The 20,697-nt window shown below is 31.8% G+C and overlaps 1 protein-coding gene and 1 long non-coding RNA gene across 2 annotated transcripts; both read right to left on the reverse strand.

Annotated features, from left to right (window-relative positions):
- Window positions 1-2,498: 2,498 nt before the first annotated feature.
- LOC110646165 (uncharacterized) lies at window positions 2,499-15,626 on the reverse strand. Its single transcript, XM_021799520.2, has 9 exons — window positions 15,379-15,626; window positions 15,238-15,298; window positions 14,994-15,126; window positions 14,732-14,855; window positions 13,898-13,954; window positions 13,698-13,794; window positions 4,642-4,849; window positions 3,118-3,178; window positions 2,499-2,885 (listed from the first exon to the last, which is right to left on the reverse strand). The coding sequence occupies exons 1-9, from the start codon at window positions 15,586-15,588 to the stop codon at window positions 2,820-2,822; spliced, it is 1,017 nt and encodes a 338-aa protein (XP_021655212.2). The 5' UTR covers window positions 15,589-15,626; the 3' UTR covers window positions 2,499-2,819.
- Window positions 10,496-13,023, reverse strand: LOC131173376 (uncharacterized). The gene is made up of 3 exons (XR_009143685.1): window positions 11,029-13,023; window positions 10,754-10,818; window positions 10,496-10,567 (listed from the first exon to the last, which is right to left on the reverse strand). It is a non-coding gene; the product is annotated as an uncharacterized LOC131173376 (long non-coding RNA).
- Window positions 15,627-20,697: the final 5,071 nt, after the last annotated feature.

The following is a 20,697-nucleotide window of genomic DNA, read 5'->3' on the forward strand; positions in this document are numbered from 1 at the left end:
GTAATGATATATAAAATTGAGGAACTAATCACTAGAGGCACCTTTTGGTGGAATGGCCTGGAGAGTTGGAAGAACTCCAGGGTTAAGCGTGCTCGCTTGAGAGAAATCCTAGGATGGGTGACCTCTTGGGAAGTTCTCCATTCCACCTATGGGACAAAATCGTGAGGCTTATGGCCAAAGTAGACAATTCCTCTAGTGGTTGGAGTCCGATCGTTACAAATTCGAGGATGGGTGACATCCTGGAAAATTCTCCATTTCACTTATGGGACAAAACCGTGAGACTTATGGCCAAAGCGGATAATTCCTCTAGTGGTTGGAGCCCGACCATTACATAGGTGAGATAAGAGATTTCACAAACTCATATATTCTTTTCATCAATTTGTTCTAGAATTTGTCTGAATGATAAGAAATTGGATTGCATGAGAGACGAGAGAATAAGAATACTAACAACTAAACCTTAATCCCAAATTAGTTGAGGTTTGACATATGGATACTTTTTCGCCATTCAGCTCCATTCTGTTTGCCGTAGCAGAGAAGTCTTTCCTCATATTCATCCATCCAGAAGGCCTAGATTACAACTTCCTTCATGGTGCAATGACCTTTGATAGTATCTAGGAGGAGATTAGCCATAACAGTTCTAACTAGTCTAATCACATTGACCTATTGGTGTATATAGTAAGTTGGAATGGCCATTTCTTTGTCCTTAAGGTTGAGCAAGATGCATACTATATCACTGATACATTTTGAGAGAGGTTTTATGAGGGATGCAATCAGGCCTATGTCCTAAATTTTAATAAATATACATCAATCCAGCAGCTATTGGCAGAGACTAAAGCATTGGACAAAAAACCTACCATTGAAAAGAGGCAACCAAGGAACTCCAAGGGAAAAAATTCAGCTATAGTGAATCTGCAATTGACCCCAAAGCAGGCAGGAAGCCAGAATGAGGTAGGAAAGAATGAGAAGGATGAGGAGATCTTGTGCAAAAGGAAAGAGTCATCCAAAGAGTATATTAAGAGCTTCTTAGCTGCAATTCCTATAAGAGAATTGCAAGCTGATATTAAGAAAGGTTTGATGACATCAACACCTATACATCACAGGCTTCAAATTGAGTTCCACTATACCCAGTTGACAGAGTCTACAGTTGAATATTCATCAAAAGATGCAGCTCCTCTTGTATAATAATGTGATAAAAATCCCTATAATTTTGATTATTCTAAGTCTCTCATCTCATTTGTGTAGTAGGACAATAACTTGATGATGTTTATATAAAATTATTTTAATATTTTTTTGGGACAATTTCCTAGTATTATTTCAGTCATTCCATGGACTGATTCTAAAGGAAATGTGAGGCTGGAAGGGAAAATATGCTTGGTAATGTTTTCTTCCATAAAATTCCAATTTCACCACCACATGAATATTGGAATGGTATTTGGGACCATGTTATTGCCTTTTGGAGATATTGAAATGCTAATAACAAAATAATCTCATAAATTTTACTTTCATTTGATTTGTAATTTTTTTTTCACCCATATGGTTTATAAAATATCATAAAATAGGATTAATAAAAATAATTATTCCACTAGTCGTGTTTCACAAATTGTTAGTTATTTTATTTTAATCATATAATTCCATATTTATTTTTTTCTAGATTTTATATTTTTAAAATTATACTATATGATTTTATTAATGATAAAATTCTTAATTAATTATATTAAATGTAATGTAAATTTATATTAAAATTTAAAATAATTATATGCATATCAGAATTAAAATAATTTTTATTTCTTAACTTATTACATATATATTTTCGAAGATATTATGCTATTATTTGAAAAATAATAAAAAAAATTTAAAAATAATCATTACAATTTTGATTTTAAATGTTAATAAATAATTTTTTTAGTAACCATCGATATAATTTTTTAACTTAATTAATATGCTATATAATATCTTTTTAATAACAACTGATATAACTTTATTATAATAGATAATATAATTTTAAATTTAATATAATTTTTTAATAGCACATATAATTATGTAATAAGAGTTGCTGTGGTTTTGTAACAGCAATCGATAAATTTGTATTTGACATAAATCTTTTTAATAACATTTAATATAATTATATTATCTTTTTAGCATCAAATATCAATTTTTTTTAACTAAAATTATAATAATAATAATAATAATAATAATAATAATAATTTTTATATAAATGTTTTTTTCATTAATTTTTTTTTTCTTATTGAATGAAAAGGGCCAAGCTGGGCTTGGATTCGGCAAGGCTTTTCGGTCCAGGCCAGCTGTTGAACGGGTTCAATTTCCAATAATAATAATGAATAAGGGAAGTTTCCCTTGTACGGTAGTCAAATTATACCCATATAAGCAGTGAAAATCCTTACTTGCCTGCTCAAGCCGCACTACTTTTTCCATCACAACACCCAAAAACTATGGAGAATACAAATTTGGTCAAAACACATGAATGAATAAATTCCACCTTTAATAAATAGGTCTATAACATACATTACCATATACCATAATCTAATTTCTGCAGGCTTAAATGAACTACATATATATTATCTATTGACAAAAAAAAAAAAAAAAAAGGACTACATATACATTATCTTGGATATTTCAATAAAACAATGAGCACAATCCACTGCCATTGCTCGACCTTAAGATATGAGAATTATTTGCTGTGAATTCTGTGGAATGCATGCACTTCCAGGAGAAAGATCAGGTTATCTGTGCAGCTCATGATTTTACTTGACCAAAGCTGGAGACTTGCTGAAAATTTTTACCATTTATTGACAAGGAACTCAAGCAGATACAGTTGAACACAGCTCAGAAGCAAGCTTGACTACACCCCACACTGGCGCATCATTCTGTTTGAAACAATTTATCTTGAAATCAGTAGTATTATCATAAATAAGGATTAAGTTTTCACCTAAAATATGTCAAACTCACCACCACTTATCTCTACCAAAACTATGCTCTCATGCAAACTTTACCTCATTAGAGGATTTCGTCATGATCAAAATTGACATATAGATGGATTAATTAACTTTGCAAGAAATGAAATATCATATTTTTTCTAGTCTAGCTTATGACTCTCACCAGATAAACAACATCAAAGGCTTTGCGGTAGCTAGCAAGATTGTTCTCAATGTTGTCATTCCTGAAACAGAGCACGTGGTAATTCATTAATTAAAATATCAACAATATATTAAAAAAAATCATTAATTATCATATTATGGAATAATCTCTATCCCTAAACCATCGAAGTCATACTAACAAAGGTCAATCAGGGCTGGGCTCCACAAACTATATAATTTCAAGCTAGAAAATAAGACAAAATTACACTAAACACTACAAAGTATGAATGTTGTCATTAACTGCAAAATGAATACCTACTACAGTTTGATATTCAAAAATCATTCCAGAATCTAGCCTCGGTACATCTCACAAACTACTTATGCAACAACCATCACTTGCTGTTCATGGTAACCCTATATGACAAATACAACTGCTTCAGCACATCTTAATACCCATTGTCCATTGATGTCAAATGCCTTTTTACTGCAAGATTTACAAAGATACAGTGGGACTTGTGCATGGGATACTGGGACAAGATTTCTTTCTTTCTTGATGGGACATTGGGACTTGTACATTTGCTCTACAATCTTGACAAGATTCATTCCCACTCTATGCCCATCCCTTGAATAATATCATTATTAAAGGTCATAGTTTAGAATTCTCTTTCATTGTCAACCAGCAAATTCATCAATAATATAATTAAAAATCAAGACCTTCAAAAAGGAGTCCCTAGTTTGATATGTAACAATCCAAAAAAATTAAAGAGAGGCAAAAGGCATGACGCAATAACTATCTTCAACCTCATGCTTTTCCTGCACTCAACAGGATATAATCTTTTGCCATCTCAGCCTAGATATAAACATTCATTACCTTTTTCTCACCCTCCTTTTGGTATAAAGTTTTTGAGTGCTTTGCATGGAAAATTTGACAATTTCAAGAAATGATCTTAACTATATACATTTCAAGTGCTTTCCCCATTTCCAAAGTATTTTGCGGTCCAAGTACACCAAAGCAATAAAAATCTTCCATTACCAGTTATCTTCAGATCATTGACTACATATAAGTATACATTGACAGAAATGTCCATGGCATCCGTTAAGGGATCAAGATCTGCTACTTCTGCAGAATCAAAAAAGAAGGGGGAGGGGAACCTAACCTCAAATAATTATTGTATATTATAGGAGTTGAGGGTTGCAAGGCATTATAGGAAGTCAATTGCTTATCTCTTACAACTTCCAACAGCAATGCAGTCCTCAAATGCCCAGCAGAGCTCCGAGCAATCACAGACTTGACTCTTCTTATAACCAGACTGCCTATATTTTCCAAAGTTAGCATCATCCCCAGCCATTACTAACCTTCCTTATTTCTTCTCTTCCATACAAGAAGGAACTTTGGGAGTTTTCAACACTTAACCAACCTTGTTTAACCGCCTTATATTTTGAATGCCAGAAAAGTAAATGCTGGTCTTCCAAGAAAATGTTAAGGCCAGGGGATGCAAAATATGTGATTATTAAGTATGAAGATTAAGCAATGTTACAGACTTACAGGAACCCCACAGAAATTCGAGTCTCGTACTCCAACCCATCAGACATTCCCAAGTCGCCCAGGTGATCACCAAGAAGCAGTACATTGGTTCTTTTCTTCACTGAGGCATTGTCATCAATTACCCCATCAACATCACCAAGATGTTCATGAACAGGAGCAGCCATATCAAGAGCATGTTCATTTTTATTTAGACTATGAATCAACTTCCCTGTCAAAAAAATAGGTTCAAAACCCATAGTCAAAACAATCCTAACATAGAACACATAGTATTACCACAAATGAATTTTATATTAATATTTTCAAAATGTCAAAAATGAGAGAAAGAACATTCCAACAAAAATTACTCTTATGCAAATGAGAATGACAAGAACATAATTCCCTTGTTTTTCTATGATCAAAAGGGGATGGTCAAAAAAATAATAAAAGAAGAGGTATAAAACAAACTTGTAACGGATGAAATCTGAACTATATATCATGATATCCATCTGTTCAGAACACTTTCTGATGTAGAACCAATAGAAACAAAGGAAAAATAACAAAGCTCTCAAATTTTATTTAAATCTCAATTGTCAATATCAATAATAAAAAGCTTTATTAAAGTACCTAGATGATATGGGTATTTATAGTATAACAACTAGTCCTACTAATACTAGGATTAGTAATCCCAAAATAAGAATTCACAAAACCAACACTAAGAATTATAAACAATAGAATACCAAAATAATTAAAATACTAATCGCTAATTAAATTTCCTAAACAATAGAAACCTAAAATTCTTAATTTTAAGATGAAAAATTAAATCAAAATAATTCCTAAACTTAGGGTGCGTTTGGAAATGTTTTGGATGACGGTTTTTCATTTTTTTTTAAGAATAAAAACTGAAACATGTACGGCAATATCTATTTCGTTTACTTTTTCATCAGTTATTTAGAAATTCTTTTAAAAACAAAAACTGTCAAGTTGAAAACTGCAAATCATGCTTTCCACTGTTGTATTGGATAAAAGAAAAAAAAAAGATAATGGAAGGTTATTATATTTTATACCAGCTCTTTATATAACCTATAAGTACAACAGTGAAAGAAGATTTTTTTTGGCCTTTTCATTTTTTTTTATTTCTGTTTTTTATGCTAATTAAAAAAATAAAAAAATACATTTGATAGCATTGTGAAAGCCCATTACTTGAAGTATTAAGAGTTGATGACGTTTGAATTTATTTAATCTCTATTCAATTAACACTGACTTAAATTTTTATTTAGACTGATTTATTTATCAGTAACAATTATAATTAAGGGATATGTACATTAAAAGTATTAATCAATAATTTATATTTATTATTTCTTAAAAAATAATTCATATATGTAAGTATACAAGTTAAAAAAAAAAAAAAACAGTTTTCAAATAACAAATAATAAAAATCTAAAAAAAGTTTTTGGTTTTCACAAAACCAAAAACATAAAACCAATAATGATACCATACGTATTCTTAGTTTTCCTTACTGCATCACTTTTTCATCAAGGAATTGAGAAAAATCATTTCAACTCAACTAAATGTTGCAAATTAAATGTCAGATTTCTTAGTCAAAAAAATCTACCATTTCCTTGCAAGTTGGTATTAGTAGTATGCCCTAAAGCATATTATTTATTTGTATCTTGTAAATATTTATTTCACAGTAATGGCAAATATTCTTTTCTATTAATATAAATTATTTGTATTTAATTAAAAAAGTCCATTAATATTTTATTAGATGTTCTATGTTTAAATTGTTAAGAATATGAGTGGCAGAACATTCTAGCATAAATAGTATAAATTTGGTTCACAATCAATAATACTTTATTGGACATGACTTATCCAAATAGATTGTCATTTGTGTTTGTTTTCATAGATTAGTATGGAATACTAACGGGATGAAATGATGAGTCTCATGCCATAAAACAAATATGGTAGGCAGTGACAGAGCCATAAATTCAACTGAGGGAGTCCAAATTAAAATATGTAATTTATAAAAATAATATACATAAACAAATATAAATTGACAAGAAGATTGCTTAGAAAATATTAATAAATTATTACAATTAAATTATAATAAATTATAGAGCATAAAGAAGAAAGGGGTGAGATGAGGCGAAGGAGAACAATTGCAGAAAAAATGAGTTCTCTTTTGTCAACAGAGCTGTGGGAATGAGTGATGCAGTTGTATTAAAAAAATTTTAGGGTTAGGGAGTGAAATTACTAATATACCCTCAAAATTTTTCAAAATTCTAAGGGGCCTAGTGCCCCCTTTGGCCCAAAGCTAACTTCGTCTATGATAGTGGGCACTTATATGATAAGTAAGACAAACCAGTAACACTTGTGACATCCACATACAGTTTACTCTTGTCAATGTAATATCATAAAGATCATACTAGTGCATATAATCCCTTGACCTGAGATAATACAGTTATCTTGTATATAAGTGATTTGAGTTTGATACTGCTTTTATACTTGTACTAGGCATGAGTATGTGGGCATGTGTTGGTTCTGACTAGTTATATATGAATATAGGTATTAGTCGAGATATAATCCGTTACCCTAAGTAAATAAAAATAAAATCATATGTTCATTTAACTGTTCTTGATGATTCAAATTCCTAACCATGACATATAGATTTAACCAAAAAACGATTTTTGATAAGAAAGTTTAATTAATAAAAAATTGGAATTAAAAGATAACATATAATTCAATGCAATTAAAGTTTGACATACACTATAATTCCAGCTAAAATTGAGATTTTGTAATGGAGAGATTATAGTGCATGGCATATATGATTAAGGTTCATGAATTAGAGAAATATTTTATAATTAATTGGGTAGTCATAACACATAATGCTAAATGTCAACTATGACTTATGAGAACTTAAATAAAATCAGTATTTCATTTTGAGTTTGGAACGATTCCAATTATATTAAGGAGTTAATATTATTTTCATTACTAATTAGTAATGAGTCTACTAAGTTACATACATAAAAACATTTGATCAAAGCAAAATTAATTTAATTGCTTGATTAAAGAGTTTAATTGATTAATTAAATTAACAAATTTGATTTACAATAAGATTGCAAAGTCTCTACCATGACTTGAAACTAAATTTATTTAAAGAAGTATACAAGTTAATATTTAAATAGTTTAAATATAAACTTGAAAATTAACTAAAGGAAGAAGATGAATTTTGACTAATTTGACTTGGTCAAATGTCGACTATTTTGACTTAGTCAAACTTTGACACTTTGACTTAATCAAAGTTGGAGAAAGATTAATTAATTAATGACTAATTAATTAATTGATTGGCATAATTAATCATGATTAATTAAATCTTAATTTCTTGACTAATAATAAGTGTTGACAAATGGACCAATGAAATTAAGATAAGATTTTTTATTAATCAATTGAAAGTCACAATTCGTTAACTTGTATTAAATGAGAAATTGGGATATTTAACTAAGGGATAAGAAGAAATTTAATTAAGTCTTCTTCTCCCCATGTGAGCCGGCCATCCTTCCCCTCTCTCTCCCAAGTTTCATCTTCATCATTGCAACCAAATTCAAGAGTGTAAAGTGTTGTTACTCTTGAACCAAACCTTGAGAAATTGTTTTTCCTTACTTCCAATAAGAAACATCTTGAAAAAATATATTCTTCCTCCCTTCTTCATAGCTGCCCCATTTGAAGAACAAAGAAGAGTTTCTTGACTGATCAAAGAGCTTTGATCAAGTACTTGTGTGGACAAGCTAGAGGAATAGCACTTGAGAGACTTCACTAACTGAATTTAATGGGAATTGTTGATTTTGCGCCTAAGGGGTACAATTTAGGAAAAATATTTCCTAATAGCAATTAGGCCAATCTAGCAATAGAAACATGATTTAGTGAGACTAAATAATGTGTTTTTTAATAGCTTAATGTGATTGTATGATGCATGAAACTTTAGGTGTAGAAAGAGATGATTCTCCTTTATTTCAATTAATCTGTACATGGGTATATATATACAATTGATTCCTATAATTGTGTCCTACTAATTAGGAAGAAATCCTAAATAAGAAATCGTAAATAGGAATACAAAATGCAGAATATACAGAGAAATAATATAGTGATTGACTTTCCATAACACTCCCCCTCAAGTTGGAGCATAGATGTTAATTATGCCCAACTTGTTACAAATGTAGTCAATCCTAGCTCTATTCAGAGGTTTTGTGAAAATATCTCCTAAATGCTCTCTAATTTTGATGTACCCTGTTGAGATGATCTGTTGTTGAATCTTTTCACGAACAAAGTGACAATCAATCTCAATATGTTTGATCCGCTCATGAAATACCGGATTAGAATCAATATGGAGAGCAACTTAATTATCATACCACAATTTCGCAGGCATAAGGTCTTAAAACCTGTCTCATCTAGTAATTGAAGTATCCATATTACCTCACATACTGATTGTGCCATTACTCTGTATTCCGATTCAGCACTAGATCGAGAAACTACATTCTGCTTCTTGCTTCTCCAAGACACCAAATTTCCTCCAACAAAAATGCAATATCCAGTAGTTGACCTCCTGTCAACCTTAGATCCAGCCCAATCGGTATCTGAAAAAAATTCAACATTCAAATGCCCATGATTACCATATAACAAACCTCTTTTTGAAGCGCCCTTCAGATAACACAAGATTTGTCCCAAGGCTTCCCAATGAGCAACAGTTGGAGAAGACATAAACTGACTTACCACACTAACGACATAAGCAATGTCAGGACGAGTGACTGTAAGGTAGTTTAATTTTCCTACCAATCACTTGTATCTCTCTGGATCTTCAAACAACTCACTATCCCCTGCTAACAGTTGTAAATTTGGAGTCATTGGTGCACTGCAGGGCTTAGCACCTAATTTTCCTGTCTCTGTCAATAGATCGAGGACATATTTTCTTTGAAACAAGAAAATACCCTTCTTACTTATCATAACTTCAATACCCAAGAAATACTTTAATAATCCCAAGTCTTTGATCTGAAACTGAGTTTGGAGGAAGGTTTTAAGAGATGAAATACCCGCAGAGTCACTCTTAGTGATGACAATGTCATCCACATAGACTACCAGGAGAATTAGACCAGCCTCAGATTGCCTATAAAATACTGAGTGATTACACTTACTCTTTTGCATACCAAATTCCTATACTGCTTCACTGAATCTCCCAAACCAGGCCCTAGGACTTTGTTTCAAGCCATAAAGAGACTTTCGAAGCCTACAAACTTTACCCAACTCCCCCTAAGCAACAAACCCAATTGGTTGCTCCATATAAACTTCCTCCTAAAGATCACCATGAAGTACAGCATTCTTGATATCCAATTGGTGCAGGGGCCAATCATATGTAGCTGCTAAAGAGATAAACAAGCGAACAAAAGTAAGTTTAATTACAGGAGAAAAAGTGTCAGAGTAATCAACCTCATATGTCTGAGCATATCCTTTTGCCACAAGTCGTGCTTTTAACCTAGCTACAGAACCATAAGGATTTACCTTTACTGTAAATACCCATTTGCAACCAATAGCTTTCTTACTAATGGGCAAAGGCAACAGTTCCCATGTAACGTTAGCATCTAAAGCCTCTATTTCCTCTTTCATAGCAGCACACCAGCCAGGATGAGACAGTGCCTCACCAACAATATTAAGGATAGGAACAGAATCTAAAGAAGTAACAAAACACCAAGAACAAGAAAATAATTGATTATAAGAAACAAAAGAAAAGATAGGGTAAGTGCATGAATGCTTACCTTTATGAAGAGCAATTGGTAAGTCTAGGTCACAATCATGATCAGTATGAGGTACAGGATCTCCCAACGAAGTAGCTGGTGGAGGATCTGAGTTAGAAATCTCCAATCTTCTAGAATAAACATGAACAATGGGAGATCGAGTAGGTCTGGAGACAGAAAGAACAGACTGTGGGAGAGGACTAGACATTGGTTGGACAGTATATATTAAGAGATCATCCTCCTCCCCCTAACTCTCATACATATATGATTGAGAAAAGAATGGAGTGGATTCAAAAAATATGACATCTGCAAAAACAAGATAACGATTAAGAGTAAGAGAGAAACAGCGGTACCCTTTTTGGAGCCTGGAGTACCCAAGGAAGACACATTTGAGAGACTTTGGATCCAATTTAGTAACCTGTGGATGAACATCACGCACAAAACAGGTACAACAAAAAATACAGGGTTCAATAGGGAACAAAGATTTTGTAGGAAACAAAACAGTATAAGAAATATCCTTATTAAGGACAGAAGACGGCATACGATTGATAAAAAAATATGCCGTAGAAAATGCATCCGCCCAAAAGTGTTTAGGAACTTTCATATGAAAAAGAAGAGCAAGAGTTACCTCAAGAAGATGCTGATTTTTTCTTTAGGCCACACTATTTTGGGATGGGGTACCAACACAGGAAGACTGATGAAGAATACCATTTTGTGTCGTATAAGACTGAAATTGTGCTGAAAAATATTCTTTGGCATTGTCACTTCTTAATATGCGCACAAAAATATTAAATTGAATTTTGATTTCATTATAAAAAGCACAAAAGATAGAAAACAACTCAGAACGATTGTTCATTAAATATAACCAGGTAAAACGAGAGTAATCATCAACAAAAGTAATAAAATAACGAAATTCAGTTTTAAAAGTAACAGAACAAAAATCCCAAACATTAGAATGAACTAACTCAAAAGGGGATGAAGCCCGTTTATTGACTCTAAACACAGAAGAAAACAATGATGTTTTGCAAACTAACACGACACACATTCTGGTACTGATAAACACTGAAACTGAGGACACAACTTCTTCATGGTAGACAAAGAATGATGGCCCAATCTACAATGAGCTTCAAGAGGTGTTAAGATACTGGAGCAAACAAGCGACTGCAGTACATGATTTTCCAGAATATAGAGACCACCTGACTCACGTCCTCTACTAATAATCTGATTCGTCGTAAGATCCTGAAACAAACACTGGTCAGGAAAAAAGAAAACAGAACAACTTAAGATACGAGTAAGTTTACTAACAGAAAGTAGATTAAAAGAGAATTTTGGTAGACACAAAACAGATGACAAAGAAATTGACGAAGTCAAGTTCGCAGTTCCAAAACTCATGATATAAGAAGTAGAACCATCAGCTAAAGTAACAGTAGAGGAAGTAAGATCAGACTGAAGAGCAGATAGAAGACTAGAATTACCTGTCATGTGATCTGTCGCACCAGAATCAATAACCCATTTGGATGAGGAAGACACAAGGCATGTAGTAGATTTACCTGACTCAGCGATCGCAGTGACAGGGGAACTAGTAGGGTTTAGAGATGCCTGATACTGGAAAAACTGTGCAAAATTCTCTGCAGATACCAAAACAGTTTTCTCAGAGAAAGATACTGTAGAATCCTATGCTGCCATATTTGTCATCTGTGATCGCTGATTTTTCCTCTGAAGTTGCGGACAATTATATTTTGTATGGCTCGGCTCATGGCAATAATAACAAATGACTGCTCTTGAGTCCTGATTAGAACTAGCCTCCCCATTACGCTGCTTATCTCTGTTGCCTGTAATTCCTCCTCTACTTCCTCTTCTATTACCTTGTTATCCATTTGGATTACGGCTAATAAGAGCACTACTGGCAGGCTGTGAAGATTGAATACTCTCTGTACGAAGGACTTGTGTGAACATTTCATGCAAAGAGAAAATCTCAGAACTGGAGAGAATCTGAGATTTAGCAGTCTCATATTTTGAAAGAAGCTTGCAAGAAAACTCACAACAGTCAATTAGGCTTGCTGAACTTTCACATCAGAACTAAAAGGCAACAATACATTAAGTTCCTCATATACCCGTTTAAAATCCATAGAATAAGCTGTGAGAGACTTATCATCTTTCTTAGCACTATAGAATACCTTACAAACATAATAAATACAGGAGATATTCCTTTTACCAGAATACAGAAAATCTAAGTAATCCATCAATTCCTTAACAAATTTACAGTGATCAATTAAACTAATTATTTCACTGTGAATCGAGTTCCGAAGCTACAAAATAGCCGAGCATCCTCTCTTAGCCAAGTTTGCCGTGTATCATCAGTAGGTGGGCCTTTAGTAAGGTGATCATCCTTATTGATGCTACGCAAATAGACCCTAACAATCTTACTCCACTCCCAGTAATTCGAACCATTAAGTTTGTGTTCCGTGATCTTATTCATCACTGGAATCACATCAGAAATAACATTCTTATTGTCTGCTATTTGTTGAGACAGAAAATTAACCGAAACGCTAATCCAAAGTGCTTACAGCCGCAAAATAATCCAAAATCACAAATCAAGCAAATACCAAAATAGGATCTGAGGGCCAAACCTCAGAAGTCCTTTAATGGTGTACTGGATCAGGCAACAGCACACAGTGATGGAATGAGGGGGTTGAGGCGACGCCGGTGATGCTGATCGGAGTTGAAACGGCCGGCGGATGCGCCTCCACGTGCCGGCGAGTGAAGAAACGGCGAGAACCTGAGTTGGGGGTGTGAGCCTCACGCGCTTGGATTCCGGCGACCGGATAAGAGGGGACGACCGGTTGGCGGCCAAGGTCTCTCCTGAGCTGGGTGGTGAGAACAAATAGTCACCCTAGATAGATGACCTACTCTGATACCATGTAGAAAGAGATGATTCTCCTTGATTTCAATTAATCTGTACATGGGTATATATATACAATTGATTCTTATAATTGTGTTCTACTAATTAGGAAGAAATCCTAAATAAGAAATCCTAAATAGGAATATAGAATACAGAATATACAGAGAAATAATATAGTAATTGACTTTCCATAACATTAGGTTATGATAATTTTCAAAATTGCTAAATTATGCACCTATTGATGAATTGGTCATGGAATTGGTGCATCAGTCCTTCAGTTAGGTGGCAATCATCATTCATCAATTAAAGTCACACCCACCAAGTGCAGAAACACCATACCAGGAACATAAGTTAAACACCGATCATGTGAGGCAGAATTGGGTTAAAAATGATACCTTTAAATGAAATGAGTCGACCATCATCATCAAATATCATACGATTAGAGACAATCTTGACATTTCTAAAACATCTGTGAACTTTCTGCCTCAAGACCTGGCACAGCAAAAAGTATAGACACCAATGCACATCAGACCCAAAAATCAACAAAGAAAAAAACTATTGCTGAACTTTTGGAAAGTATATCTCTTAAACTTACCTCCTCTATGATATCTGCAAGCCCTGCTGAAAATATAAGAACAGGAATGTCCCTTTCCTGCAAACTCATAAAGGCAAATGGTAAGAGATGCAGTTGACGTGAATAACCCCGTGTTTGGAACCCATTAATAGTAGAGAAACAGTATCCTTTTGAGGCTTAATGTGCCATTCTGGATTGGGACCTCAGATTATGGATGTTCTTCTTCACATTCTTTAGTGTTCAATTGAAAGAGGTGAAATGTTGGGATTCTACGTGAAGAAGAAATTTTGACTTATGATATACCATTAAACAGGTGCTTTACTTTTAAAAGGAAGAGTGATGTGATGACTGTGGCCAATTACTTTAAAATTATTAGTGGGTAAGTTCATTTTCTTTTGGTAATAGCTGAATAATTCTTCAAGTAATGAATGAGCTGTTGACAGGCTTGGAAGGAAATGGTAAGATGTGGAGTGGAGGGGGAGTGCATAGATCATGTACCTTGGAAAGCATTTTTTTTCCCTCATTTAATATGGTATATCTAGATGAGAGAAACCTAAAGAGAGAATATGATATGTTTGTGAACCTTCATAAGAGCTCAAGATGGTTTATAGTTGAAGCCATTGTTTCTGTGGATTTAACATACAGACGGGCTCGCGCGCACATACGCATAACTTAGAACAGAACTATAACGTAATTACTAAATAAAGTCACGGACCAAACTTGCCAACAGATGTCCTAATAAAACAAAAAGTGATTTTATACGTTGCAACCACTAACTGTTTGGAAAACAAAAATAAAAATTGCTTATCAGATTTTTCCACAACACGTAAGTTATAGTTAAAAGAAGGGGTTTACCTCCAGAAACTCAAATAGTTCAACGACACCCTCCCTAAAAGTAATAGCAGAATCAGCAACAGATTCCCCAATTGCATCATATGTAAGGCCTCCCTCAATAAGAAGATTATGAGTTTTCCCCCACCTGCACGCAGTTTACCAAAGCATCAAAATTGTAACATTCCGATAGCATGCAAGATAGTTAATTACTATATGATGTGTATCAATTAAGATGCTTAAAAGCAACAATAGCCCCTTCACCAAAAAGCCATTAGTGGTATACCATTCTTCCATGAGCTTCGTTTTCTCCTGGATTGGAATAGTTGGGGAAAATTCTAAAGGATGATAGTATTCGTACAATGCCTTCCTCTTAGCATCAAACTCAGGATTTCCCTGCCTCAAAAGGCTATGACTGCCTAATGCAAGCCATTAGAAACGAAAAAAAAAAATCACAATAATCAAAATTTCAAAATCAAATCAAATCAAAAACCATTATTATAAGAAAGTAAAAATTTTCAGAAACATACTTTGGCCGCGGCGGCCATTCACCATGTACTTGGTTAGTGTTCCATCAAAATCTGCAATTACCTGACATAAAAAAATAAAACCCAGATCACTAATAGAGAAAAAAGTGTCTAAAAGTCCATGGAAAATATGAAGACTGAAACCTGTAGCTTGGAAGGACCAGCCCTGCGAATTGCAGCAATTTTGTTTTGGAGCGAGAGAACATTATCCACCACTGAAACATTGGAGAGGTCATGGCCTTCCATTGCTACTCGATTCTTGAAACTAACACTACAACGCCAAAACCTGCAAGGAATGATGAGGAAGAAGCGAGCAGGGAAAGTGATGATACTTCCTTGGTGTCTACAATTCATCTGAAAATTTGGAGATACGCAGCGCAAAAGTAGTACTAGTGATTCATCTACTGCACTCTCATTTCAACTGGGCTGAGTTTGTTGGGGCCCATTACCCGACCGTTTGGTTTTTGGCTGAATTCCATCAGGAAAATAATTTAAATTCAGATTTTTTTATTATTTTAATTTCAATTAAAACTAAAATGGGTGATTTTATAATTTTAAAGAGGATTTTAATCTTATTAAATTAAAATATATTAATTCAAATTCAATTTTTTAAAATGATTTCCATTTGTAAACTAAACCTAACGTCTGAAGAGAAACATTAAAAATATATATTCTTTAAATCTAAAAAAAAAAGATTGTTGTTATTTTTCATTTTTTTATAAATTTTCTTTTTCATGAAAACTTAAATGTAAAAAATATTAATAATGTCAAAATAATGAAGAATTATAAAAATTTTATCAATTTGAATTCAAAACTTATAATTTGTAACAAATTTATCACACTATTGAATATTTAATAATACAGTTATCATGCTGGTTGTAAATTATTTATGATATATAAAAAATAAAAAATAAAAATAAAAATTATTAAAGTTATTAAAAAAATTCATATATTTATAAGTATATTTAATTAATTCATCCACCAATATATTTATCTTAGAATTAATAAGGGTTAATTTTTATTTTATTCCTATATATTTGAACAGATTTTATTATTAGCAGGATCTAAACAAAGTCATGATTATGAAGTATTTGATATTACTGTTGTTGTTGATAAAAATATTTTAATTTTTTTTAAATATATTAATAAGAGAGTGTTAAAAAATAATTTATAATTAAATTTAATATATTTTAATCACAATAATACTAATTTAATAAAATATAATTTTTTAACCGTATTTGAAATTATATATTTTACTTGAAAAGTAATTTTCTCCCTTCACCTTCAGTGTTAACCTGACAGTTTGGAAAGTTGTAAACTGAAGGAAGCAATAAAGAAGGAAAAAAAAGGATATAAATAATTTTTATAATTTCTAAAGTATGGATGAAAAGATAATTAAAAGGTTAATTGGATGAAGAATACCAAACCTTTATACGAATTCACGATAACATTCATTCTTTTTTAATTTTGTATAAAAAAATTAAACTTTTAACATTTATCATGATTATATTCAAAGGTTTAAATTGAATTCAGAAAAATTAATAATAATTAGAATTTGTCATTAAAGTTTATTTGATTAATAAGATAGTCCATTATTTTAAAATTTATATTTTAATTTTTTGATTTATTATATCAAATATATTTATTAAATATAATATTTCTTATATTAAATTTTATAAAAAAAATTTTTTGTTTATTGAAATTAACTTAATTATTTTTAATAAAGTAAAATAAATTCATGTATTCAAAAGTAAAATGTGAATATTTTACAAACTTTTTTTTTGTCAAAATTTATCTTCATTTGTATTTATTAAACTTATTTTTAAGCAAAATCTACTTAATAAATTTAATTTGAAATCAAAACTAATTTTTAATTGAACTAATTTAGCCCATTTAATTCTATTTATAATTATATTTTTTAAATAAAATAAAAAAAAATAAATCATGGAATTTTTCAAAATGGAAATCAAATCAAAATTAAAAAAAAAATCAAGATTTTGTAGTTCAAATCAAGAATCGGCGCAGTGGTCACCTCTAATCTAGCTCCTTGCAATGTATGAAGTATTGAGTTATTTTATTTATCCTGAAAGCAATTATTTCAAAATTGGCTTTGTTTTTGTTGCTGTTTTATTATTGCCATTCCAATTTCGATTTTAAGTCTAAGATCTCTGCTTACAACTTGTTTTAATAGGGTGAGAGATCCAAAGGAAAAGAATGAGATAATTACTCTTCAAGTTGGTATTTATTTTTGGAGAGGTTTGTATTTTACATTTTTATTTTTGAATACATGAATTTGTTTTAATCAATAAAATATTTTTCATTATAAAATTTAAATTAAAAATAAATATAAAATATATTTTATATAATGAATATATTTTATATAATAAATAATATTTAATTATAAAATTTAAAATAATAAATTATTTCATTAGTTAAATAAAACTTTAAAGATTATCTTGTAATTTATTATTAATTTTTCTAAATTCAATTTAATTCTTTGAATATAATAGTAACATGTAAACTAAAAGAATTGAATAGAATCATGATCTTGCCTAAAACTTTTGTCAAAAATATTTTCTAAAAAATATGCTTTCTAATTATTAATAAAGAATGTTAGTGATCTTAGTGTAACATCATGATTTTCAAATAATTATTTTATATATATATATATATATATATATATATATATATATATATATATATATATATATATTATTATTATTCTAACCCTAGCATTGTGGACTTCGCATATATACTTTCATTTCGTAGAAATTCGATTGTCGCCCAAATCTACAATTTCGGGCCGAGCAGATAAGCTGCTAGAACTATTTCAGAACCAGATCAAGATTGTAGGCTACCCCACCGTTTTCAGACATTCAGGACGCGTTCCAGTTGTTAGATTTGACATAGGTAAACTCAAACTCTACATTACTCAATTTTTACCTTGTACTGGGTTAGAATAAAATTTATAAAATATTCGTGAATGATAAGAAAATTACGATTCCTATTGCAATAGCCTTATAATATTGTTAAAGACTGCGGGACAGGTTTATAGAATTTTTAAAGTTAGTTTGGATAGTTTTTGAAAAATATTAGTTTTAAAGTCTCATAATTGAGTTGTCTGATGTTGTGATTATTGCTTGGTTTGGAGGGTCCAGGAGGAGCCACATAATGATGATGAGATATGGGTTGAGTTTAGAAGTGTTATTTGAACCATTTTGCAGGTTGGGTAGGTCATAGGTATAGGGGAGACTCTATCGGATTTTCAGCATAACTTAGAGTGTCTTTGGTCTTTTCTAAACTTGTATTGAGTCAAATATATTAAATAATTGCAATGAAATTGTCAGGTGAGCCAGGACAGCCTTCCTCCTCCGCCTAGCTACCGCAGTGACCTTGATTCAAGTTTGTGAGTAAAATATTAATTTTAATTGTAATTTCGATATTACTATATATTCAAGCATGCCCATGCATCACTTTTAAATATGTATCCATGTAGTTAAACACTAGGTGTCACACCTTACCCCTCTGTAAGGCATAACATGATCCCATAGAATACCTAATGAACTATCGAACTTCACCTACCGATAACTCATTAAGTAACCTATAAGGGATTTTAAAATCATTTTCTTACTTTTTGGAAGTGGTGAGCATTTTCTTACATTTAATAGAAGTATAAAAATTAGTTTAAATTTTTATCCATTTTATTTTTACGCAAATTTTAGAAAAATTTCGGCAGAGTGTCGTTTGTATTTTAAGAAAACAGTTCTTCAAAAACCTGTAAAAACACTTCCAATATCTCATTTCATCAAACTCATTTGTAACATCCCCACTGTACGTGTTCTGTACGTTCTGTTGCTCCAGTGGCCAAATATCAGTCCAAGCAAGTCAGGATGTCTGGAACTACACTTCGGTGATAGTGAACAGACATATAATGATGAAATAAATAAAAAGAAAATACAAAAAAAATCAAAGAAAAGTGAAAGAGAGAAAATGAAGTTAAGTTGAACGAGCCGGCACCTCAGCGATGGGTAACCGCACTGGGAAGGCTGTTGCCGACCCCAAGACCGCTGGGAACTCTTGGAATTTAATTTTGAGACATAAATAAAGATTTATTGAAATGTAATTGACACTAGAAATATCAAAGAAAAATTAATAAATTAGTACAAAGAAAAATGAAAAATCGAGAAACAGATAAAAATCGGTATTATCAAAAAATTAGGAATATAACTCGAAGTGAGGTATTTAGGTCATTTGACACCTAGAGTTGCCTTTTGACCTCAATGTCCATTAAAAATAAATGATATTACACTTTAGAAATGTCATGAAAAAATTAAATTGTGATACATTATGTAAATTGTGAAAGAAAAGAGATAAATGTGTAAATAAAGGAAACTTAGTATAATTAAACATTAAACAGTTGATTAGTGCTCCACTAACTACATTATAAGGTACATAAAATAACCATTAGTGGGCAGAAATGGGTCATCTTCAACCTTGAGAGAAAGCTAGCTGAAGTGAATTCCACTATTGAAGTCCACCATGGCCAAATGAACTCTTCTTCCATGCAATCTTGATCAAGCCATCCTTTCCTCTTGATTCCTTCATTAAAGCTTGTCTACTTACCTTGGGGAAGATATTGGCAACAAGAAAAACAAGATTTACTGAAGTTTTGATAAGCTTCAAAAGTGGTAAGTGTCCAAATCTTCTCCCTAGCTTTAGTAAAAGTTGTGTTTAAGTTGAGATGAGTAGTTTGGTGAAGAGAAATAAAAGAAATAGTAAGATATGGACTTGTCCATTTTCGGCAGCCATGAACCTTTGTTGAGCTTGAATTATTTTTACTTCTAATGAATGGAAATGAAGGTTGATTATTTCAAATGAAAGTTGTATTAAGTTTATATCCAAGTATGTGCATGCTAATGCTTGAATTAAGAGTTTGAAATGGGATTTTGATGCTTTGGCAAACTGCCATGGTTGGCAGCCTAAAATATCATAAATTTGTGTGTGTGAATATGTAGTTTATTAATGAAATGTAATGGTGTTAAATTGTGGGCAGCATGTATAGTTAAAATGGAAGTGTATGTGTAACATAAGTATTGATGCACATTCAATTTGGATGGATGTAAATGTTGAAGTTCAATGGTGTATTGTGTACTTTGTGCACTTGAGTATTCTGCTCAGAATGCTTGCTGGAATTTTGTACAATATATATATATAAGTGCCATTGATTGAATATTAAAGTATTGGGAGGAGGAGGATTGTTAAAATTGAAAGTGTGATGTTCAAATGCAGGTTGTGTATGTTAGCAGCACCTAAATTAGGTCATAAGTGCAATATTGTGAACCCAATTGGTATGAGGCCAATGAGGGGTGAAACTAGACATCAAATAGGCTAACTTTCATGTAGAAATGTTGCCAAAATTCTGCCTAAAAACTGACCTTAAAAATGACCAAATCTGGAATAGCA

Source organism: Hevea brasiliensis, chromosome 14 (genome assembly GCF_030052815.1).
Source record: "Hevea brasiliensis isolate MT/VB/25A 57/8 chromosome 14, ASM3005281v1, whole genome shotgun sequence".
Lineage (NCBI taxonomy): Eukaryota > Viridiplantae > Streptophyta > Magnoliopsida > Malpighiales > Euphorbiaceae > Hevea > Hevea brasiliensis.